Source organism: Camellia sinensis, chromosome 8 (assembly GCF_055761805.1).
Source record: "Camellia sinensis isolate YWXY chromosome 8, ASM5576180v1, whole genome shotgun sequence".
Taxonomy (NCBI): domain Eukaryota; kingdom Viridiplantae; phylum Streptophyta; class Magnoliopsida; order Ericales; family Theaceae; genus Camellia; species Camellia sinensis.
This window is the reverse complement of record NC_138968.1, coordinates 127,568,652-127,594,244: the sequence shown is the minus strand read 5'-3', so window position 1 is coordinate 127,594,244 and position 25,593 is coordinate 127,568,652. Positions and strand designations below refer to the sequence as shown.

The 25,593-nt window shown below is 34.0% G+C and overlaps 2 protein-coding genes across 5 annotated transcripts; both read left to right on the top strand.

The window, feature by feature from the left end:
• The first annotated feature begins 1,065 nt into the window (after positions 1-1,065).
• LOC145797108 (putative LRR receptor-like serine/threonine-protein kinase At1g07650) lies at positions 1,066-4,394 on the top strand. Its single transcript, XM_082883413.1, has 8 exons — positions 1,066-1,126; positions 1,213-1,284; positions 2,207-2,278; positions 2,416-2,481; positions 2,636-2,701; positions 2,789-2,830; positions 3,011-3,069; positions 3,299-4,394. The coding sequence occupies exons 1-5, from the start codon at positions 1,107-1,109 to the stop codon at positions 2,691-2,693; spliced, it is 288 nt and encodes a 95-aa protein (XP_082739539.1). The 5' UTR covers positions 1,066-1,106; the 3' UTR covers positions 2,694-2,701; positions 2,789-2,830; positions 3,011-3,069; positions 3,299-4,394.
• Positions 4,395-7,240: 2,846 nt separating this feature from the next.
• On the top strand, positions 7,241-25,287 carry LOC114288162 (uncharacterized). 4 transcript variants are annotated; one of them, XM_028231647.2, is made up of 9 exons: positions 7,241-7,935; positions 11,094-11,185; positions 11,379-12,079; positions 18,257-18,327; positions 19,101-19,190; positions 19,325-19,519; positions 19,638-19,739; positions 23,102-23,240; positions 24,534-25,287. In XM_028231647.2, the coding sequence occupies exons 1-9, from the start codon at positions 7,552-7,554 to the stop codon at positions 24,698-24,700; spliced, it is 1,941 nt and encodes a 646-aa protein (XP_028087448.2). In that variant the 5' UTR covers positions 7,241-7,551; the 3' UTR covers positions 24,701-25,287. The 4 variants fall into 4 exon arrangements, with proteins under 4 accessions (XP_028087448.2, XP_028087446.2, XP_028087449.2 ...); XM_028231645.2 differs by having other exon boundaries at positions 7,255-7,935; positions 19,325-19,555; XM_028231648.2 differs by having other exon boundaries at positions 7,269-7,935; positions 19,641-19,739.
• Positions 25,288-25,593: the final 306 nt, after the last annotated feature.

Below are 25,593 nucleotides of genomic sequence, written 5' to 3'. Positions count from 1 at the left end.
ATGGGGGTCCAATGTCAGGAAAGGTTTAATTAACAAGTTTTTGATGTAGCAAACTTTGACGAGGTTTTCTTTTTTTCCTTCTTTTTATTGTGAAATCAATTGATTTTCACTCACGGATATTTATTAAGGATTCCATGATTAAGGAATTGAAGAGTTTGAATTGATCCATACTTGTCTAGATACACAGCATCAACAATCATTTGAAGAATTTTGTTTCTTTATATTCAAGGATGAATATACGATATTTAAGTTGTCAATCTACTAGACATACATGATGGTGGAGGCTCTCTATTGCTCATGGATGCAGATTGATAATAATCAAACATGGTATGCTGCTTCCTTTTCCTCACAAAATCCAAAGGGTTTTATTTAGTCCTGTGAAAGTGTCTTATGCTGTCACATGTGCATGGGATCTTCAAGGCTGCTACATCATTGTGCTTTGTTGATTTAACCAGTATCTAGTATCACTCTGTGTTAAATACCGAGAACTTGCATGTGTGGTCCCTTGTACATCGGCACAAAACAAATTCAAGACATATTCCATTTCATTTTAATTCTTGATTTTACAAGAGACGTAGTTTGCATTCAACCCTTTATCATTTTTTTTCCCATTTAATTTGATTCAACCTTTATATTTTCTTTCTTAATCTATTTGATCTTTTGATTCATGAATGGTGCAGATTCTATTATACTTTTTTTGTCATAAATTCCTCAAAACTCTCATCAAAATACACCCTTGACATAACTAGAGTATTACGTGAAATTCATGTTTTATTTGTTCCTCAATATTTACTCTCCAGACACATCCCATTTTATTGGTACTTCACTTCAGCACTTCCCCGCTCGTTGCTTGGTTCATATCGTCTCTTTTTGGTGAGTCTAGAAACTGATATAAAAAGCTATTTCTTGCCTTGCTAGGCATCTCATTCTTGTGTATATGCTAGTTGTTCAGTATGTAATCACAATACATTATTTCTTTCGTATTTCTTCAACAAAAAGATGAATGTGTTGACCTTTTTTTTTTTTTTTTTTTTTTGCTTTCTATGGATTGTAGGAGGATTAGTGACTTAAAAGGTGGACGGTCTAATTTTCCGCCATTAAGTAATATGGAATCCATGAAAGTGCTGTGAGTTGGCTTTGCTACTCTCTTTTAAGACACACCGTTGTATTCTCTTTTTAAAGTAAAAATTAAACTTAGATGGTCTGATGCAGGGTACTAAGGAAATGCTCAATCTATGGAGAGATACCTAGATATATTGGGGATCTAACAAAACTGAAAACTCTGTCAGGAACTTGTGTCCATTTTTTTAATGCTTGTAATTGAAGATATCACTCTGATTAATGGTTTGGAGAATTACATGCCTGGAGTTAGTGTAGAAAGTCTTATCATAAGTGTTCTTGCTGCACATCATACAATTATTGAGTTTACAAGAATTCTAAATTTCTTCAAAGGGTGCAGAAATGTCTTCATGTATCTTTTCTTGTCCCACTTTTCAGATAATTTCTGGACATATTAGCCTTATTTCATCTCATGTTATTCAGGTTATTTAATACTACATCTTGGATTTCACCTATACTCATGTATGAAAGATCATAACTCAATTCAATAGTATGGAAAGATTTATTTCAACTTGAAAATCACTGGGATAGGTCGTAAAGGTGCTCTAAATTTACAGGTTTGGCAAGGCATCTGTACCTGATCCAGTTTTGGTTACCATTAGATGGCATTGGACATTGTTTCATTTGTTGTTTGTTTATCAAATTATCTTCTATTTTCCTTAAATATAGCATCAGTTGATTGTATGGACTTGAGTAGCAGGATTTTACTGCCAAATAGGAGCAATAAGTATCAGTTGAGTTGTCATTATGATGCTTAAATAGAGCCCAACAAAGGGATAAAAATCTTTGGGTGTACTGGTGTATTTTCTAAAGTGGATTAAAATCTATGCAAATACAATTTTTTGGATAGGTGGAGCAAGATCAATTATTGCTTGCTCTCAGTGGTTATGTATCAAAACTATTCTATTATACCTGCACACTGCATCCTTTGTTATAAAGTTGCAATCATTGAGGTTTTACTTCTTTTGAAGTTAATAGCCAGATTCTTCTGATAAAAATAGTAATTTTACTAAACTATTATGCTATCAATTAGTGTTCATTGATTCTATATTTGGTGGACTTATGTTCGTGCTCTTTGTCAATGTAGAGACCTCAGTTTCAATCACTTGAGTGGTGAAATTCCAACATCTTTTGTCCAACTAGCTAAAGTAGATTTCATGTAAGGGGATCTCTTGTATAAATTCTTCTTTTTCCTGACATATGCTCATTGATGGAGACATGAGAATGTTGTTTGTAGGTATTTGATCTTTTCTTATGTATGCTCATTAAACGACACTACAAGGATGTTTTTTGTAGGTATTTGACGGGGAACCAACTTGCTGGACAAATACCTGGATGGATCCTTTCAAGAAACAAGAATGTGTATGCACACTTTTCACATTAATCAATTTATCATCCAACTTTGACAATTTGTGACATCAAGTTCCATGAAAGAATAATGCAGGTTATTGTTTAACTTGTTTAAAGTTCTTAGTTAAGACAAATTTTAATGTTTTCCCTCTATTTTAATATACAGGGATATTTCTTATAACAATTTCACTTGGGAAAGCTCAAGTCCAGTTGAATGTCCTTGAGGGAGTGTGTAAGTGTAATTTTATTTGTTCCTTCTGTTTTTATCTCGCAGAACTACATAGAATTGCAATAGTAAATCTCTTCACTGACTTTTCAGAAATTTGGTCGAGACCTACTCTGCCGCCTCCACCAACAAATTGTAAGATTCTTGTGCCTGTATTTTGTATTAATGTATTTTGAGAAGATTGCCATGTTTCTTTTCCTCTTTGGTGGGTGTTGCTTTTTGTTTATGAATAATAGCTCCAAACATTGCCTTTTCATTTCTGAACTATAAGCAGGCTACTACTAATGCTTGCATTCCTTTCCTTATATACTGCAGAAGTAGAGTTCATCCATGCCTCAAGAAAAACTACCCATGTTCTGCTATGGGTAATCAATGTAAGTAAATTAACGATTCAATATGAGTTTCAATCAAACGATTGAATCCATTGTCAAATCTTAAATTGAAGAAATTGTATTTCACTATGATTCAGTTCAGTTCACTATGATTTTCTATAATTTAGTTCTGTTTGCATAATGTATGAAATGATGTCATTTTTGCAACATGAGAGAGAGAGAGAAGGAGAGGTGCTTCCATGTTTTACTCAGATTTGTCAACTCTCAACAGATTATTCCTTGCACATTAACTGTGGTGGCAAGGAGGCAATCTTCAATAACAGCAAGTATGAAGCTGATTTAGAAGTGAGAGGTGCTTCAATGTTTTACTCAGGACAGAACTGGGCATTTAGCATCACTGGGAACTTCATGGATAATGATCTTGAGGCTGATGTTTACATTGACGCTAACACTTCTACTCTGCATAATGTCTCTGCTACTGATTCAGAACTGTATACAACAGCACGTGTATCGCCCCTCTCTCACATTCATCTCATTTTTGTTTTGATGTGCAGGACACTCAAAACCTTGTCGTGGAAAGACGGGAAGAACAACCAGTGAATTCTGTCTCCATGAACGCTTTTGAATGCTTATATCTAAATCTTAGGGTCTCAACCTCAGTTCTCTATTTGAAAAGCAAATGTTATGTCAAAGGCATATAGTTTTTTGATTGTTATGTTTTGGTAGCCGAGCCATCAGATGTAGAGATTTTTAGAATCTGAGCATTCCATGCATTTTTGTCAGTTAAGTTAGAGTTCCTATCTCATATCATGAATGAACCAGCTGATATTTAGTTATTGCTCACCTAAATATGCTAATTCAAGTAACTCAATATTTTGGTTTTTATTTTTTGTGCTTTTGTTTTTCTTCTCTTTTTAGTTTCTAATGATAGCAATTGATTTTTGTTTGGCAGGTGAAACGATGACAATCCTTCTCAGCGATAAATGTACTAAGTTATTGTATGAACAGTACAATGTCATTGACACTGAGTTGCTATGGCATCTAATTGTTAACAGGGAAGTTACTTTCAAAAGGATTAAGATCAAGTAGAAATGATTAATGTTCCTATTTTGGTTTGTTGAATTAAGTTTTTAGTTTATTCATATGCATCAACGATTTTTGGATTAATTTGTGTTTTCATTTTTCAGGTCAGAAATTTTTTGGAGAGATGCAAAATATGGTCCAAGAATTAAAGAACTTAGTTTTTTAAGTTTTTTCATTTTTTAATATATGTAAGCACAGTAAATTTTTTTTTTATTTAATTCCTTTGTATATAGTTTTGAATATTTAATTTCCATTTATGAAATATATTACGTTATTCTATTCAATATGTGGTTATGATTCAAAATATAGTATAGAGTGTGTATTACATTCTTCAAATGTGCATACAAAAATAATATTGATTATTTTTTAAATATGTCGAACCCTTTTTTTTATTACAGATTTTATTAGTTATTAATCACACTTAAAAGATGTGATCTAAATGTTATTAATCACACTTAAAAGATGTGATGTAAATATTTTTAATCACACTTAAAAGATGTAATCTAAATGTTATTAATCACACTTAAAAGGTGTGGTCTAAATGTTATTAATCACACTTAAAAAGTGTGATTAAAAATGACATTTTTTAATCACACTTCCAAAGATCACACTTAAAAGGTGTGATTTAAATATTTTTAATCACACTTAAAAGGTGTGATCTAAGTATTTTTAATCACACTTAAAAGATGTGATCAAAATATTTTTAATCACACTTAAAAGGTGTGATCTTAATGTTATTAAGCACACTTAAAAAGTGTGATTAAAAATGATCCCTTTTAATCACACTCCCAAAGATCACACTTTAATAAAACTTAAAAAGTGTGATTAAATAACATACATCACACAAAAAAAGTGTGATCTTTATCTGTTTTTGTAGTAGTGAATTTGAATATCTCCATCTATGTGTGGGTCTTATTTCTTGTGTATTAATTTGTAAAGTTTGTATTTAATCTTTATTACTATGATTGTAATTTATTGAGACCTAGTTTGGCATCTCTAAAAAAAGTCAAAAAATAAAAAAATTATTAAAAAAGTTAAAAAGTTATCACTATTCACAAATTAAAAATATAAAAAAATTAATTTATTACATATTTTAATACAAAGACGTGACTGGTATTGAGAATTGATGGAAAAACTGTCAATGGGGGACAAAAAAAAGGTATATATATATTTATTAAATTGGAAGATAATGTTGGGCCAGTGGGGCCTATCACGGGTCCTGTTTTGATAATCCAAACCGTTCAATGTGTAGAACTCGTCGAGTACTATGTGCCTGTAAAAAATCACGTTAATCAGATATGAATAACTACATGATTAAATCAGTTTTGTATAAAAAATAGATGGTGTTATAGTTAACGGTTGACAAAAACTGGATCAGATAGCTATCGATATCCGATCAACGTGATTTTTAATAAGCATATAGTACTCGATGAGTTCTACATATTGAACGGTTCCGATTAGCAAAAAGGGACCCGTGGTGGGCCCACACAGACTGAACAACACTGTCCAATTCAAGCTCGAAAAGGAGGCAACCATTTTCCATCTCCTAACAACCGACTACACTGCCTAGGTACTGTACAGGCTACTCAATAACTTCTCCTATACACTTATTTATATAATTTTTTGATACATATTTTTTCGTAAAAAGTCAAAAAGTTAACCTAAACATCCATATTTTTTTTCCTCAACTTTTTAGTATAAAAAAACAAAAAGTGCATTTATTTATGATATTTTAAACAACCCCTGAGTTTTATTGTAATATTCGTGTATTAATTTGTAAAGTTTGTATTTGATCTTTATTACTATGTTTTTAATTTATTGAGTTTTATTATAATATTTTATATAAATCAAATCTAAAAAAAAAAATAAAAAAAAAATAGAGCTAAAGTGAGAAACTTTAAAGATGGACAAATCTTTTCTTTTAGAGTTAATGTGAAAAATAAGTTACACTTTAAATGGTAAAAAAATGGCGTATTACGAGCTCCTTATTTAGGCGTTTGCATCTCTTTTGTCGTTCAAAACACAAATATAAGAGTAATCAATCATACCACATAGGTATTACCACATCAGATTGATTAAGAATATAATTACAGTACGATTGAATTGATTAGATTAAGTTTATAAAATTATACAATAAAAATATTCGTTATTACAATATAATTTTATTATTTTTATTAAGTACGATAAAATAATATTTTCTACTCCAATCTAATATTAAACACATAATATAAGAACCAACTAAGCATAATAATTTATATAAGGTTCAATGAATTACTAATCCAAATTCAATTACTTGATTTAAAAAAAATTTCCAATTACTTAGGCTATTTTGGGAACTTGACTAAAAGCCACTTTTTTTGGTTAGTAGCAAAAGCCAAAAGTTGGCTTTTTTGGCTTTTTTTTTTCATTTGTCAAGTTGGTTTTTAGCCAACGGTGAAATTACAATTTTACCCCTCATAGGTCACAATGTGTTACATAGGTTCAGTTGTAAATATTTTAAATAAATGGGGGTAGTTTAGTCATTTTATTATGATTTGACATCATAAACAAATATTAATTAAAAAAATCAAAAGTCACTTTTTACCAACTTCCTAAATCATTAAAAAGTCACTTTTTACCATCTTCCCAAAACAATCCTTAACGAGCTCAACGCGGGGTAAACACCTTATTGACCATTGTTGAAATAAAGAAGTCCACAAAAATCTGATGAGTCATGGCCATGATGTTACAAAAAGACACTTGGATCTCATATACGCTTTTGCGTGTTTTTCTTTAAAAAATTAAGATGTATAAAATAGATTAAATTGTATAATTAAATTAGCGAGATTCATTATAAATTTTATTTTGATAATTTGAATCGTTAAATATGTAAAGTTTATTGAGTATTTTATTTTTATAAAAAATTATATTGATCGGATATCGATAATCCATTGATAAAGATATTTTTAGTTTAACAATTTATTTTAAAATTATATTTACCATTGATAAAAATATATTATCATCAAAGGACTATTAATATCCGACTAACATAATTTTTTATAATGATAAAATCATCAATAAATTTTACACACTAAACGATTCAAATTATTATTACTAAAGGATTCAAATTATTAAAACAGAAACCATAATCAACCTTACCGGAGAGAAGCGATACCAAAACGTTTCCCCAAATCTGATACACCACGCCTTGTCAAACGCAGTCACCCATCTGTTTACAATTTTCCCCAAACAACCTGCCCGTCTGTTTCCAAGTCTCTCTCTCTCTCTCTCTCTCTCTCTAAAATTCCTTTCTTCGTCCCCTTTGTTTCCCTTCCCACCACTTCACCCATCTCAGACATCACAATCTCCCCCAATCCAATCCACAACCTTGATCTAATTCACACTCTTTCTCTCTCTTCAAGCAAAGCCAAGCTCAAACAGAGAAAATACCCAAATCAAAAAATGGCATCTTTACCATCTCCGCCATGTCCATCTAACTCGTTCTTCTACAACAACTCTCTCTGCGCTTGCAGCCCTGGTTACCTCTACAACTCCACCGCCAAGACCTGTGAGCTGTTCCAGGTCTCTGGCGATTCATGGGTTGTGGACTCCGGTGTTGACTACTCATTATCGTTCCCGGAGACCATCTTCTCCTTTGACTCCATCAAGAGGTTCACGCAGTCTCAGGCCGTGTTTCTTGAAGCCACCGTCGTCTTGCTCCTCTCTTGGCTCGCTTTCTGCTGCTTCGTTCGCTTCCGGAAGCTCCGCGATGGCCGCAACATCTGGTTCCAGATCCGGTGGTGGATTAGCCGCTTAGACATCTGTTTCTCCACTCGCCATTGGCTGGTATGTTCAATTTTCAGCTAATTGGATTGGATTTTGCTGATATTGGGTATGTGAGATATTGGAATTATCGAAACTTTAAAGTATATGGGTTTGAGCTGAGAATTTTAATGGAGATTGTGGTTATATGATTCATTAGTTCAAGTTAAATGGATTGCTAAAACAACTGCTATACAATATTTAAAAAAAAAGGGGGAAATGCCCTTTTATTTTTTAATTTTTTTTCTCGAAATAGGAAATTTTTTATGGATATAGCTTATGGGTTATGAACTCTGCTCACTGAAAAATTGAGTGTAGGTTTTACAATACCAGTTCGATAGACGAAAATGCAAAGAGTCAATTTTCAAAACATTGGGCGGTTGTGGGAAGGGTCGAGATAGTTAAGTACTTGCAAGTCATTGCTTAAGGAATTTTCGCTCTACATTTCTGATATGATTAGTTTGGCATGGTTTAAATAGTTCATTTTTTTATGCACCTTTTGGTTATGTTGTGGTGCAGTGGCATTGCTACATCTCCTATTACATTCTTATTATTTTTGGCCTTTTGTTGTGAGCTCCGAAAATCATTGTTTTAGCTCATAAGATAGAAGGTGAAGTAAGTTATCTACCCAGGGAAAAAAATTGTTGTGCAAGATCATGCCATGTTGTTTTTGTGTTGCTTTAGTCTTACTTGAATTGTTAGGCAATTGAACAAATCCAAACATGCGCACAATGATGTTTTTTACACTTTAACGTAGTTTATGGATCTAAGTAGAGATGAAGGTTAAAGGATTCTTTAGCCCACCACAATGAGTTTGATTCAAAGTTTGTCTATTTATTCTATATTTGGTGCCAGTTGGGTTATGTAGACTTTTGTGCTTCAACTCTACGAATGTTGGGATTATGGGTGCCATGCGAGGAGGGCGAAGAAGGGTTGGAGAGTGATTCTCTTATGCCTCGTATAAGAAAGAAATCAGATGACTTTGAAGATGTATAGATGGCTATACATAGGCTTAAAGTTATCTTTATTTCAATCTATTCATTTTTTGTTGAAAGTGGGGTTATGTGAATCTTCCTTTTTGTTGATGGATTTTGTCAAAGAGTTATATTTTGGGCAGGGTTTATATATATTACACGGACTCTTCAAAATAAATCAAATACCCGTGTCGGACACTCGACACTCGGATAAGGGTATGAGATATGTATTGGATACTTTTTAACAGATATTTCTTATATAATTGTATATAATACTATTATTATATATACATATTGTTATATAATTGCTATAAATATCTTTTTGATACTGTAAGTTACATATAACACTATTTTCTATCACATACTTGATTAAAAATATAAAAATATGACAATTTTTTGCCGAGTCTGCATACCCTTAAATTTATAGTTTGATGAGTCTGATCTCTAAATACATACTCGCACCTGACACTCATACCCGAGTCCATGTAACATAGGGTTTTATGTGTTTTCTGGGCTTCCTCTTAATACAAATTTATTGTTAGTTATCAAAGTTATCTGGTGGTGATGAATGCGGATATATTCCTAAGGGAGGGCCAGTTAGGCCTTTTAAGGTTTTGTGTGTGTGCACATTTGTGGAAGGGAGGGATAAGCAATGTACTTTTTTCATGTTCTTAAGAGAATTTTTGAGAAGTTGAGATAAACTTGAACCTGATTGGAACCTTCACCTTTGTTTTTTCTACAACTTTGTTTGCTTGTTTGTTTTATTTTTTCCCCTCTTATCATTTTTTGAACAATTCTCCAAAGTTTGAAAAATTAACTAAAATTATATATGTTCTTTAATTCCTATTTGTACTTTGCAAAGGTAGTTAGAGTTGGTAGTTATTGAGTTAGGATTTATTTATAATGCATTATTTACAATTTATTTTGGAATTCGTTACTAATTCTTGACAATGTATGGAAATGTTACCTTCTAAGAAAACAACTAGTATCCTATGTGGACCATAGGTGAATATTGTTGGTTAGTTTGATATATATTTGGGAAACATGATGGTACACACATCGTTATATGCACCTTATAACTAAACAAAAAAATGACATAATTTCATATTTTTTGAGTCATAACTAAAATAAAATAAAAAATGTTATAACTAAACACAACATGAGGCATAACTAAAGAACTCGTGAGTCATAACTAAAAAATAATGTTATAATTAAAGAAGAAAATGACATAATTAAGGGTGCATATGGTACACCTTTTTCAAGGGTGTGTATATTAGAATTTCCCTTTATATATATATATATATATATATATTATTGGCCTATTTCTAATGATTTAATTTTTGGAATTAGTGGTGATTTAACAAGCTCAGTTTGGCAAATGTCTTGGAGTCAAATATCTCCATTTGCATTTGTTGTACCTATTTCCTAACAACTTACATTCTTGGGACTATGGTGATCTAACAACATGGTGATCTAACAAATATAAGTTATTTGGATAGGTGAGAAGTTGGATAGGGTTTGTGTCTGTATTTATTTATTTTCTTTTTCAATATGTGGAGTAATAGAGCTATTCATAAGGATTCAAAGATGTGAGTAATTGAGAATAGTTTCAATATGGTAATATGATAAGTTGGTTGCGACTGCCATTATAGTGATTTGAATCAAGTTAGATTAACTTGGGTTTATCAGGAGTTACCAAAAACATTTTCTTATGTTTTCTTTTCTTTCTTTCGTTATTATTTTTATCATAATAAATTTCAGTGCTACATTTATGAATATTTACTTACCAAGCATGGGTTTTTTTATGCTCTTGGAAGGGGGCCATGGGTTCTACCCTTATGTTCTTATATTCACTATTGCTTGAAGGGTCTCATGCTTGATTTTCGCGAACTTTTTGTTCTTTTGTACATGGATTCTACCCTTATGTTCTTATAAACTGCTACCCCCGCCACCACCGTCATGACTCATGACTATTGTCACTGCCACTAACACCACGGGATAGTGAAAATTTTCTTCAGTTGTTGGTGGTTGGGCTTTATTTTATGTTGTCATGACAAGAGATTTGATCTGTTTGCATCATCCTTGATTTGGAGGAGTTCTATTTTCTTTTCCTTTTTTTTTTCAATTGCACAATATAAATAATTACCTTTATTATTCGACTAGATTGATAAAATTGACATATCTTTCCTGGTCATATGTTTTATACAGGATGATCAGAAGGTTGTTGTGAAGCGGAAAACAGAACTTGGTGGAACTTTCTCAATAGCAAGTTTAATTCTTTTTATTGGTTTATTTGCCGCGTGAGTAACTGACAGCACTCTTTTCCTCAATTCATAGTGTCTCAGTTCAGTTGAATCATATCCACAGACTTGGTTTTTCTGTTTGTCATATATTTGTCTTCTACTTATTCCCTTTACAATCCCACTCCCCCTTTTTTCAATATCCTACATCAATATGAATTGATACTGATTGAACTGTTCTCTACTATCACAGGTTGCTCTACCAAATCATATCAAAGAGTAAAGTTGAGGTTCATAATGTGAGAGCAACAAATGCACCTGATTTAGCATCCTTCACCAATGACATGGAATTCAATATTACTACTGTTTCTACTATGAGTTGTTCACATTTACGCGACATTGGTACTTTAGTTGTTGGGAATCCAGGTTTCATTGATTATAGAGTTGCTCCTCTTTCAACCTTTGCTAATTATTCATGCTTGAATACCACTGAGGGACCAACTATGATTTTTAAGTGTGACAATTGTCAGCTTATTCGAGACAGTGTCTATATATCATGGCAGTTTGGTGATCTTCCAAATGACCCTGCAACTGCTGTTGGATTTCAGTTCAACCTCAGTGCGAAGAACCACATAGGCAAAAAGCATTTGAGTTTTGTCGGTGGGATGCTAAAGAATGGAAGCAATCGTGATGACAAACCGATTACGTACAGAGGGGCAGTTCCAAATATATTGAAATTTAATTTATTTCCACGAATTTACAAGAATCTACATGATCTTAAGCTTATCCAACCAATGTTTCATGAGTTTCTCCCGGGTTCATCTTATAGTAATACAAGTCAGCTTCAGGCTTCACTTGAAAGCTCTAACAACGGTCTAATCAATATCACGTTGTATGTCAATTTTCTCTCAGCCTATGTTGTAGAGATTGATAATCAAAATATTTTGGGGCCTGGTGAGTTGTTTTCTGATCATGTAGATTCACTCATTTTTTTGGTTCATATTATACATAATTGTGGTTGACATGTTCAGGACTTTTGTTCTTTACCTATTATTGCAAAATCTTCGAATTCATGATTGGTATAGTTTGCCTTTCATTATTGGTGATAAGTATTGTTTATGCTTGAACATGCAAATTACTTTTTTTGCTAAAGTTCTTTGTTTATACAAACACATGTGTACCATATATGTAGGGTCTGAGTCTAATGCAGCTTCCTCCTTTTTATCGGCTTCGACTAATTGTGTAAACTACAAAAAAATAAGTAGAATTCGAAGTACATAGCGTTTTTTGATAACCAATAAAGAAAATAATATGACATAGGAATTGTTATTTAAAAGACATGTTCATGGCCCCAACATTCGAATGCAAATTATAAATAGCATAATTAAACAACACATGCCCATCTAATGGTCATATGACAGAGAGGAGACACGTGTCGACACAATGTACTCCTAATGGAGGGCCACCACATAGTGGCAAATTGAGGTAGAGCTCTCTAGCTTATAGCTATAGTCAAGCTAGTTGTGTTTATAGTCCCTGTGAGAATATTCGATTTTATGTATATATATGGTAGTATATATATTTTGTATGTATTAGGGATTGAGTAGATATTCTTATTTCCTTTTCAATCCTAGGTTAGATTGTTATATAAACTGATGTACTCTTGTATTAGAAACACAATTGAATATATAGTTTCTATTCAACAATCTTACATTGTATCAGAGTTGTGTTCGAAACCCTAGCTTCTGATTTTTGGCTTGATATTTCTCTTTCTGGTTGATCGATCAAAGTTTTAACCTCAGATTCTTGGTTCGTTGATAAATCGAAGTTTTCTACTAGGTCGCAACATCAAGCTGTTCTTTCGCTCGACTTCTCTCTTTCTCTGATTTATTCCATCTGAAGTTGTCGCTTGGTCATTCGACCCTTTGGTTTGAGATTGTGCATCATCTAGTTCGTTGGAAGTCGAGTTAACCCATCGGCATTTGTTCATCACTATCTATTGAGTCGTCTGATTCATCTTGCTCGTTTGACCCATCTGGGATTGTCTAGTTCGGTTAGGTTGAGAGACCAAAATCTTGTGGCCCTCTTCTCGCGATTGCTCTGTTTGTATCTCTCTGTGTTCATGATTTTCTCTCGGTGCTGGTTATTTGGTTAAAAACTCTTATTTACAGTTTGGCCCATCTGTTATTTGATTATTATACTTGAACCTGTCTTTGGTTTATTACAATGTTGGAATCAAAATCCAAGCAGTCAGATGTAAACTCATTGGTGCCAGTTATGCTTATTGGCTAGTGTTACGAAGAATTTTCTTCTCGGTCAGAAAAAAATGGGGCTATGTTTCTGGTTCTGTTCCTCATGCATCAGACCTGAAAGCAAAAGGATATCCGACTTCCTGTGACATTTGAGATTATGATAATGCTCAAGTTTTGACCTGGTTTCATAATTCTGTGGATGACCGTATTGGAATGATGTTTTCCAAATATGGCACTGCCAAAGAGGTGTGAGATTATTTATTGGGTGTTTATCAGCAATCCAACTTTACCAAGCAGTATGAGTTGAAAAAGCTATTTAGAGTGCTCGTCAGCGGAATCAGTCTATTCAGGACTTCCATATCAAGATGACAGATCTCTGGAATTAATTGGCTCTTATAGAACCATTTAGCCTCAAGGTTCTAGATGCTTATGCTAATTTCGGGAACATGGTGGTTTAGTGTAGTTCTTAACGGCTCTCTCCTCTCAGTATGAGGCTATCCGTGGTAGCATCCTTCATCGGTCTCCTTTTCTCTCAGTGGATGCTATTGTTCGTGAGCTCTTCTTATAGGAAACTAGTCTTAAGATGGCCAGTCAAACTCTGTCTCCCTTTATCTTCTTGGCTCCTGCTCAACCTTTTCTATTATCGACCCCACCTCCTTATTAGCTTCAGGCCACTGTGAAGCCTAAGAAGGGGCCATTAGGTTCAGATGAGTGTGTTTTTGCTGTCAGAGGAGTCATTGGAAGTACAACTATCCCAATAAGGGACATCAGCTTGCTCCGTCTTCTCAGCCACCTCAGACACAGTTTTGCGGTCCTACTAGAGTACTTTCCAGCCTTCTGTTTCTTATATTGCATTTGTTCCGACTCCAGATTTTGACTTGGCTTCCTTGAGTGCTCAGATTGCTCAACTTTAGCATATCTTGTCCACCTCTCAGCCACCCTCATCTGCTTCTGCGCTTACCTTTCTTCATTCAGATTTGCTTGGGTACTCTCCAAGTATCTTTTCTTCTGTCTGACTTTTTGATTCTAGTGCCTCTCATCACATGACTATTCATATTTCCTTATTTCAAAACTGTATTCCTCTTCCCTTTCCTATTACTATTAGTACTACTAATGGGTTTGATATGTTTGTTCTATCTATTGGGTCTGTCTTACCCTCTGCCATGTCTGCTGGTATTATTCTCTTTGTTCTTTATGTTCCTCAGCTATTTGTCAATTTATTATCTATCAGTCAACTTGATGCTTCTGGTTTTGATGTTATCTTTTTCTCTTCTATTTTGTTGTGTGTAAGATCGGGTGTCCAAGAAGCAGATTGGGACCGACCGTAGAGCTGGAGATCTCTATGTGGTGGAAAGCTTACATCTCCCTCTATCTACCTCTCTAGTTGCACTTTTATCGTTTCAGTTAGATTCTTAGTCGAGTCAATTTTATTTATGCCATTCTCGCCTAGGTCATTTGTCTGTTGACCAATTACGGTCTTTAGCTCAGTCAGGATTGTTGGGTAAAGTTTAGTCAAATTGATGAATGTCGGGGGTCTAAATTTGCCAAAATATCAGCTTTACCATTTAATAGAAGTATTTCTATTTCAGTTTTTCCTTTTTCTCGTGTATACTGATGTTTGGAGACTCTATCCCGTTCTTATTAAAAGGGTTTCTACGTACTACGTGTCTTTTGTTGATGATTGCACCTGTTATACTTTGAGTGTATCTTATAACTCATAAATCTGATTTCTGCCAAATATATCATACTTTTCAGTCTATGATTACTATATAGTTTGGGTCTGCTATTAAATTGTTACAGTCTGACTTAGGTGGAGAATATTTTGAAATTGAGTTATGTGAGTATCTGACCAATTTGGATACCATTCACCAAATTTCCTGTACTGATACATTCTCCCGCTAAGCATAAACACCGTCTTCTCCTTGAGACAGTTAGGTCTCTCATTTCTCCCTCTGTTTCGGCTCCCTTTTGGGGTGAAGCAGTTCTTACCATAGTTGTCAAATTGGGATTCGTATCGTGAATTTCAATAGCCTCGTACCGAATCGTGAATCGAATCGAATCGTGAATAGTAAAGATTCGGTCACTTTTTATAAATTACTTATATCTACCATAGTTGCATGAAGCGGGAGTGGGGGAATGTGGCCACTTAGATGAGTCGTAGATTATGATCGCTTATGTATGATTTTTATTAATTATATTTTTAATTTATCTATATAAATTTTTTTATTTTTAATTGACATACATGTACATATATTTTTTAATAAATAAATTGACATATATATATATATATATATGTTATAAATGAAAAAAGACGAGTTTAAAAAAAACTAATGAATAACAAATTTTGTAAAAAAAAAAAATATATATATATATATAAATAATAAATAAAAATTATAATTTTTTTTATAGATATAAAATAAATTATATTATATATGATAAAATAAGTTATTTTTATTTTTGACATAAAAATTATTTTATTTATGATATATTATATTATACAATTTTTTTTTGGGTGAATTATATTATATAATATGAATAATATTATAAATTATTATATTAATGTAATTTATATCATATAATATAAATGTAATTAAAAATATTAGAAAAGAGAACAGAGAGAAGAAAAGACAAAGAAAAAAGAAAGAAGAAGGAAGAAGTCAATAGAAGAAGAGAGAGAGATCGAGAGAGTAGATGGAGATCAAGATCAAGAGACGAGAGGGGAGGAAGAGAGAGATCGAGAAACGAGAGAGAAGATAGAGAAAAAGATCGAGCATCGAGCAAAAGTCGAAGCTGTCAAAGCAGCGACCACAGGGATCAAAGTTGGCAATCGATGTCTTCGCCCTTTCGAACGACGACCAGATTCTCTCTTGCTCTTTACTCTTTCATTTCTTTTGTCATTTGTAAAGAGCCATGTCCAAGAGAGAGAAGTTGAATCCGACCAGAGAGCAGAGCCATGTTCGAGAGAGAACGGAGTTGTTTGATTTTCACAGACGTTTTCATCTCATACCGAAACGCGATTTTCTTTCTTAGGAATCGCGTTTCTTAACGATTTTGATTCGGGAATGCAAAATCGCTTTTCTTCTAGAAAATCGTCATTTATTGTAACGATTCCTGCTACGAAGATATCTATACATATAGATGTTAAATATATCTTATGAATGTGAAATATTTAAATTTAAATCAATGAAAATGTTATTTTAATTGATAATCACATAGTTTAATAGGTAAGAAATTAACAAAAGTTCCTATGTAAGATTACCATCTTACCTTCTTTTTTTTATTGTTTTTTTATAGATATTTTTTATTAACCATTCTTAATAAAGATAATAACTAAATAGACAAAATATCAATTTTCAAAGTAACAATAATTAACAACGATATTAATATTTGGACAATAAGTATATATACTTTTCTAAGTAACATTAAGCATATAATAAGAATAAATTATTTCGAATCTTTTATTTTAAAGTTTAAAACATTTTAAAAGATATAACTGACCTCACACATGTAATATTCAATTATATTCAATTTAATAAAATAGCAATAGATAATTCTAGTGTAACTTTAATCCTAAACATCTTTAGAAGATATATTATGCTTTTTTAAAGGAAAAAAAATGTGAAAAAAGGTTAAAAATATGTTGGGTTTGACTGAATTTGATTGGATCCTATTAAAAATTCCATGATCACTAAAATAACAACAAATCATGTATATATGTTGGTTATTTTGATATTAAATGTTATTAGAAGCTGTATTATGTCATTTTCACTGCAAAGATGGAGAAAAAAAGAGTCGAAAATATGTCGGACACAATAATTTCAAAAATTACATGAATCATAAAAAGTGAATCAAATCGTAAATCGATTGTGAATCGTACGATTCACTAGAGATTCACTTCCAAAATAGATTCACCCATAGATTTGTATCGATTTTGCAAAAATTGAGAATCGAATCGCGAATCGTAAGATTCTAATAACAGAGGTTCTTACAACTGCTTTTCTTTTCAACTGTATGCCTACCCCTTACTCTTTGGTCATTCTCCTTATAAGTCTCTGTTTTCCCAACTTTCCAATTACTGCCTCCTTCATGTTTTTGGGTCTGCGTGTTTTGCTTTTCTTTCCTGAAAAGATAGGATAAAACTTAGTGTCTGGTTTGTATTGCGTGTCTTTTTGGGTTATAGTCTTACTCAGAAAGGTTATCGCTATTACGATCTTGTTTCCCGTTGTTTTTATGTCTCCCGCCATGTTGCCTTCCTAAAACGTCTATCGTACTATAAGCTTTCTTCTCTCATTGCCCCAGTTTCCAAAGAGGATTTTGTTCACATTGATCCAAAAAAAACATGCTGTACATGCTTGTTTCAAAAGCTTGTTTTGAAAACATGTGAGAGGGAATGGCTAGAGGTGGTTGGCGGCAAGAAATGGTGGCCAGAGATGGTTGCCAAGGGTTGGTGGTAGCCAGAGGTGGTCATCGGTGGCAGTGGTAGGAAGAGGTCACCAACAGTGGTGGCTGGATGTGGTGATCGTGATGTGTGGTGGTGGTGAATGGAGGAGATGGAAGAGGAAGGATTGAATAGTTGTTTTCAAAACAAGTTTTAACGAAAAATATTGTGCTAATAATCCTAATTTTTCTATATATTATGTTTGATTTTTTTGGCCTATATGACATGATTGGATAGGTCAGGCTCAAGTTTGAGTTTTTTGAGAATCTTGTTATTCTAACCAAAGCCAAACATTTCAAGTTCATATACACCTTCAATTTTTCCATGTTTGAATGTGGCTTTATACTCGAAGAATGCAATTTTGGCCGTGAATATTAATAATATCATGTGAGCTTTTTAAATCAATAATCTAATGCCATCTTCTTTTTGTGAAGAATGCAGTGGGCTTCCTTGCAGATCTTGGTGGCCTTTATTGTATAAGTATTGGGATTTTTTTCTACTTCTTGGTGCAAGTATGTCTCCTCTCCCTTTCTATAATTTTTTCTTTATAAAATATATATGTTTGTATTGTTAAGGATATGAATAATTAAGTTACGCTTCTCTCTTATACAACTTAAACTTTTTGATGAGTTGGTTAATAATTGAATATGTATTAGAGTAGGAAAAAAATCCTGGTTTCAAACCTCACCACCCACCCATTAATGGTGGAGAGTCTGTCCACAGATGAGGTGGTGTTGAGGATACTTGGTGGGAATGTGTTCCACATGTATGTGGGCCAAACACATCTGAGTATTATGATTATTGGCTAGGCAACAAGGTTTGAACACAATCTTTTACATGCTTTGATACCGTGTTTTGTGGGCTGATGTAATGTAGAACAGAAAAAGAGAGAAGCCATAAGAGAAGGAAACTTAGATGAGAAAATTTTAACCTTGACTAGGTTGTGCCTCTATATCCGTAGGATTATTAATAAGAGAGAATTATGACACATTATCTTCTATATATATTTTCTTATCGATCAATTGTGAAGCTCTAATACATTTTCTTTATTATTATTATTATTATTTTTATTTGTCATTGGTTAAGTACATTATATGTTCAAGAGCTTTAAAGTGCTAGGTTTCACTCATCTAGTGACTATGTCAATGAATGTGAGTCATCTGGGGGAAAAAAAAACTTATTCTATTGTGAAGATATTTCAATTTGGAAATGAATGAAAAGAACTATGTCTAACTTCCCATTGTTCTTCATATCCTTGTAACCCTTTTATTTGTAAACTTTTTAGTGTGAGTACAGAATCAAGAAGCTTCGTAATGAGGATAGCATTATGCGAAAGATTAGAAATCGGCGAAAGGCTCAAGACCGCTGGGATAAAGTAATTTCTTTTATCAGAGACCAGCTTGTATTGTAATAATAAAAAAAAAAAAAAAAAATTGCATAAAGGTTTTTGAATTTATGTCCTGTTATCTTTTATGTTTAGCTGACTATTATTTATTTATCCTTGACTAGTTGAGAAAATATGTAATGTACACGTGGGGTTGCAACACATTGGATGATAGTTACAACAATATCAGGGAAGGGACTTGTTGCTCTAGTTTCATGGTTGAGTCATTGCACAAAAATGGATCGTCAGTTAAGCACAGGCAACACAACAAAATGGATACTATCAGTTTTAACAGGAAAATCAACTTTCCTTGTGAGAAGGTAGTACATGGTGATTCATGCTACAGTAATACCAGTGTAAGTCATTTTACGAAACTGATATTGTTGTACTCAAATAATTTACTATTCTGATTAGATTAACGAATTTTCTATTCCACAGAAGGCTACTCCAGGGCAGATCCAGACGCAAGCAGCCCAGTGTTGTGTTGCTAAATCTACATCAAACTTGGAAGGGAGGCTATCATGTTCGAGGAGTGAACCAGTGAGCTTCTTTTCTTGTTTCATTATCACAGAGTCTGTAATTTTTTCATTCTGTCTTTTGTTGATAGAGAATTTTACCACTTATTTTATTTATTCAAAGGTTTAGCTTCCAGTCTTCCACAAAAAATATTAGCCATGACCTTGAGTTACAGTTGCAAACATTCTCATATTCATGTTTCATGATTGTTCTCGTAGACTTTTATGGTCAAGGATTTTGTTCCAACTTTCCCTTTGGGAAGCAAAATTCTATTTCTTCTCCCCAATATCATCATCCCACTCCCTTGGTTAAATTCCGTTGATCTTTGTATATTTTGAGGCTTCATAGTGGCATAAATTTGTTGCCACAAAATATGGGCATTTAAAAAAGAGCATATTTCTTGTCCACACTGACACCATGCTGTGAAACTTGTGAAACCAGAAACTTGTGTTTGAGAGGGGACTTGAATATGATACTTCGTGTTAAACCTTACCTTCTTTTATTCATCTCCGGGATCAACCCCGATCACACTTACAAAAAAAAAAAAAAAAAAAAAAAAAAAAAGAAAACCAAAACAAAAAAAAAAACAGCAAAGATCACCATCACAACTACCAAAGGATTTTTTTTCCTTATTTCTTCTCTACTCTGCCGCTGGTCTCTTCTTCTTGCCTCCGTCCTGGGCGGCCCTTGACAGTGCTGACTCCGTGTTTCCCACCCCACTGGGCACGATCACTACTCCCTGCTCCTCAACTGCAGCATATGGCGGCCCTCCAAATCGGAACATAACGGTGGCCTTTCGCTTCAACTCCTTGTTTTCTGTCTTTAGCACACTTATCTCTGCTCGCGCATCCTTATACATGCGTTGGAGCAGAGCCAGCTGGGAGTTTAACTGTTGCACCTCATTTGTCCTGCTCTGCAGCCGGTGCGACAGGTTTGTGACTGCAGTCATGGTTTCCACACATGACTTCAGAGTATACTGATTGGCCTCAATATCAGTTTGCACCGCCATTTTTTGCTCCACCGACCGCATCGGAAAGTTCAACGGAGCAAAACCAGAGGTGTTTGGTTGAGGTTCACTGGCCACCGCACCAGTTCTCTCTCTTGTTGACTCATTGAGGTCGGGAAAGAGAGTGAGTAGACCACGGGATGAAGAGGCCATATTCTGGGTAGCTGAACGGGAAGAAGAGGCCATATTTTTTGGGTTGCTGAGTGTTTCCGAGAAGGGTTGGATACAGAGTATTTACAGATTGTTTCAGAATAACAAGTTCAGAGGTTTCAGTCTGGTTTGGTTTCCTCCGCCTCCGCATTGGTTTATATTGACACAGACGACGCGGCCGACACGCCGCTCTGTCGCTCACGTGCCTCGCCGCGTCTGCGGCTCACCTTTTGATGGCTCGACGCTTTCTGTCGGGCACGACTTTTGATGAAGTGGGCGCGCCTTTTGAGGGCGCAACTTTTGATGGCACGCCTTTTTATAGATTGGGCACGCATTTTGATGGCACGTCTTTTTATGTTAGAATAGTATTGGAAGCCGTGTGGTGTTGTGTTTGGTGTAAATGGATGAAAAGAAAAAGTAAAATGGGCTGTGCAAATGAAAAGAAAAAAATAAAGAAATAAAAGAAGAGAAGTGTGATAAAGAAAAGGGACCAGAGAGAGGAAAGTGCATTGGTGATCACGTGGGTAAGCTCTCTTTTTTTTTCGTTTTTTTTTTTTTTTTTTTTTTTTTTTTTTTTGAATTGGTTTCGCAAAACCCGAAAAAGTAGCTGGTATATATATTATATATCTAATATATATATATATATCTATTATATATCTAGTATATATATCTAAGACTATATTATATATCTAGTATATATATATATTATATATCGAAATGATGTCTGCACCATACGCTTCATCTTGTTTTGTTTTGTTTTTTTTTTTTTTTTTTTTTTTTGAATAGATATATATTCTATAATGGGTGCTGGCAACAGCACATGGAGAGGAATAAAGTGTGTTGTCAAAAAAAAAAAAAAAAAAGGATGAGAGAGAGAGAGTGGGTGGAGGAAAAAATATTAAAAATGTTTTGCCTCATAAGAAAAAGAAGTGAGATTGCTGTAAGGAATGGTGAAAGTTTTGATGTGCGACTTCAATATTGCTTGTGTTGGTTCTTATCTCAATAGTTTCGGCGAAGAAGTCAGGAGATGTTACGAAGTTACAGATCGGTGTAAAGTATAAGCCGAAAACTTGTGACATTCAGGCACACAAAGGTGATAGAGTCAAAGTACATTATCGGGGTAAACTCACAGATGGATCTGTTTTCGATTCCAGCTTTGAAAGGGGTGACCCGATTGAGTTTGAACTTGGCAGTGGTCAAGTGATTAAAGGATGGGACCAAGGATTGTTGGGCATGTGCATAGGAGAGAAGCGCAAGTTGAAAATACCTGCAAAACTTGGTTATGGAGAGCAGGGGTCGCCACCCACCATTCAGGTGGTGCAACACTTGTTTTCGACACTGAGCTTGTCGAAGAAGATGGCGCAAGTGGCGAAGCCGGACTTGGCGAAGAGGACGGAGGTGAGCTTAATGAGCCAGCTCGACTCGCCGATGAAGCCGTGGACGACGGCGACTATTCCGATGATTCAGTTATGGGTTTCGTGGCAGCGGATGGAAGGTATGTGTAGAGGTCCGGCGGGCGGCCAAGGCGAGGCTGCCGCCCGCCGGTGAAGTAGAATGACTAGGTTGTTAACCTAGCTCTGATACCATGTTAAAATTGATGTATAAAAAGAAATAGAGAATTGTATTATTGATTGATTTATGTTTGTTGTATTTATTACAATGATTCATGATTCCTATATATAGAAGAGGGTGAGTGTGTAGTAGGTAAGAAGTAGGTGAAGTGGAGGTGGTAGTGGTGTAGTGGGTTAGGTTTAGTGGAGTAGGTGAGGTGGTAGTGGTGTAGTGGGTTAGGTTTAGTGGAGTAGGTTTAAGTGGGTGAGTAGGTTTAAGTGGGTGAAGTAGGTGATAAATTTTAACACTTCGAATTCAATTTTTTGGTTGTCTCTTGATCTATTTTCTATTCCCCTCCAAAAAGTAAAAACAAAATAGAAAAAAATTAAAAATTAAAGAAGGAAAAAGTGTTTTCCTCTCTTAGATGGGACTAATTTGTTTAATGTTTGACTAGGCATTTGTGGTAGCATGTAGTTAGAGCCATAGTTATGAATTGAAGTGTGTGATGAGATTGTTTAATAAAAGGTGGCTGCAAATGTGTTAATGTTAATGTAAATATTTATGAATACTTGAATATTCTTCAATCAACTTTACTTGATTTCCAACTGGATTGTTTTCATGATAGAGAAGTGTTGCTTAAATCATAGGATGCTGACAGTTATCTTACTTGTGATTACAGGTTCTGGAAAGTAAGATGTTTGGAGCTGTGAGAAATGGAAAACATGAACATCGTATTGGTTCACATGATGGAGATGTCCCCAAGCCTCAAGCATTTCCTACTACTGACAATTATTCGCTTCCTCCACCACCATCACTAGGTTACTACTTATCTTTAATTTGTTGGGGTGACATCTTATCACTTTCTATTATTTTACTTTGTGAAAATACTAACACAAACCCTAGAGATGTATACAAAGCTAATCATATAATACATGTTATAGATTTTTACTTCAAATGTTAGAAATTGAAATATCTATAATCTTGAAGATATAATTTCATCTAAATTGTATAAAAAAAAATTGGTGTTCTGTTTTCTCAAATAATGTCACTTACCTGAAGGGTTAAAATTTCAGATCACCACTAGTACCAAAAGTTTAAGCTATTGGGAAATGAGCCTAATAAATGTATATTAAGCTATTAACACCCTCACTCATGTGCAATCTCGTACTACATGCGGAGATGCAAAGAGATATACATAGAGAAGCATAATGTAAACGGGGAACAAATGCAAACAAGAAATCCAAAGAAGCACGGACACGGAAATGGAGACGGAAACAGGACACAACGATGTTGAAAAAGTTAGGATATTGATACGATAAGGATACTGAATTTTATTTTATTTTTTAATATTTTATTTGCTATTTATATGATTATAAATTTAGAGCATAGAGATATAAGAGGCTTCAATGCATATGTGGTTTTTATTTATTTATTTGTTTTCACTTTCCTTCTTTTTTGTTTTCATATATTTTACTTCGATCTCAAATCATCTTTCTATATTATGAAAAAGAAACTCACAAAAGTGTCCTGAGGTGTGTTCAAACACTAAACACACATGGTGTGTTTGACATGTGGAGGCGCGTCTCTAGAGTGTCGGTGTACCATATCCAACATGGATACTGCACCCATTTTAAAGTGTTGGTACTTTATAACTTGAATCTATGATCTTTTTCTGACCTCAGTTTTGAGAGTAATTATTCAATGCTCCTGGAGCAATGATCCTATTCCATTGACAGATTGACACTTGACACTTTGTCTTCTAAAACTCTATCATAAAAGTGGTGGATCCCATGAGTTAGACCAATAGCTACTCATTTGGAATACCACCTAGACATGGTCCAGGAGTATTAAATAATTTTTCCCAGTTTTGATATCATTTTAGATCACCACTAATCCCAAAAGTTTAAGTGGTTAGGATGAGAGCAACCTGCATTGTACTAGTTTGAAACTGCTGTTCTCAAGAGAGATGTGAAGATGGCCTCTTTAATTATTGTGAGACTTTTGGCATTCGAAATATTAGTTTTATGAAATTTTTAAATAGGCAAGGTCTACATTGTGTTTTGTTACTTGTATTTGCTTTATAGAATTAACCTTATTGCTTTTGTTTGCAGAATTTAAGTCTGGTTCTGAAATCAGTATGTCTGATATCAAAAAGAACTTCCAAAGTCTGTATGAATACAATGTCATGCTGAGGGAGAGGTTGGTTACTGCTCAATCCATGATTCAGTCTTTAACAACAAAAGCCTCATCTTCGAGAGAGCAAGAAAGCCGAAAATAAGATTGGACGGTAATTCAAATGAGTGGAGGAGCTGTTGAAACTCCAAAACCTCTAAAAGTTTCTGTCGGACCTTCCCAAGAATGTGTTGCGAAATAGTTCATAGATTTGTGTCGTTGGGAAGAGATTTATTGTATTGAAGGATCTTGTGCAATCATCGGATTATTTTGCTGTTTCTAAGATCCTACTTATTGGGGGTGACTCTCATTGCTTGAAGGAAAAGTGAGAAAGTATCTGTGGCAATGCAATCGGTTTTATTCATGGATCAGTCGGAGGTCTTCCCAGTACGTTGTTTCGTATCTTGATTACACTTGTGTGGCAAGGAATTCATATTTTTTTCCTTTTGTTACACTAAAAATATGGTTTAGGGGCTTGGAATCTTGGATCTTTGCAGATTTTGGAATTCGAAACTTGCATTTTCTAAAGAAAGCCTCAAGTCATCTGTCTTGTAATTTGTAAGATTGTAATATTTGTACAGTGTGTTGAAAAGGGGAAAAAAAAAGGAAGATAACCATGATATTCGATAGATTAGAAGGTCAATTACACTGACACCTATTTAGATTTTATGCTAATTCATTAGTAGTTCTGTATTTCTAGATATTACTTCATTTTTTTTTTGATATTTTTTTATTGCATTACAAAAATCTAATTCTGTTAGTTGATTGTTAAGTTAACGAATTGACTTAGCTTATGTTAATTACTTTTGAAAAAATGCCCTAATTATGTAAATAAAATATTTATAGAGGTAGGTCACATTTATCCACCTAGAAAGATAAAAGGAACATTAGGTGGCGTGCATGGTTCTTGTCACACAAACAAGAAGACAGCATATAAATACATTGGCTATATCGAAGTTGTTGAGGGCTTGCAAATCATCCAACAATAATAGTATTTTT

What these genes read in the sequence shown, in the direction of transcription:
- LOC145797108 (XM_082883413.1), top strand. Translation starts at nt 1,107, where the DNA reads ATGGAATCCATGAAAGTGCT. An exon ending in CTAACAAAACTGAAAACTCT is followed by an intron (nt 1,285 to 2,206) that starts GTCAGGAACTTG and finishes TTGTCAATGTAG; the next exon opens with AGACCTCAGTTTCAATCACT. An exon ending in CTAGCTAAAGTAGATTTCAT is followed by an intron (nt 2,279 to 2,415) that starts GTAAGGGGATCT and finishes TGTTTTTTGTAG; the next exon opens with GTATTTGACGGGGAACCAAC.
- LOC114288162 (XM_028231645.2), top strand. Translation starts at nt 7,552, where the DNA reads ATGGCATCTTTACCATCTCCGCCATGTCCATCTAACTCGTTCTTCTAC. An exon ending in CTCAAGACCGCTGGGATAAA is followed by an intron (nt 19,191 to 19,324) that starts GTAATTTCTTTT and finishes ATCCTTGACTAG; the next exon opens with TTGAGAAAATATGTAATGTA. An exon ending in TCCTCCACCACCATCACTAG is followed by an intron (nt 23,241 to 24,533) that starts GTTACTACTTAT and finishes TTTTGTTTGCAG; the next exon opens with AATTTAAGTCTGGTTCTGAA.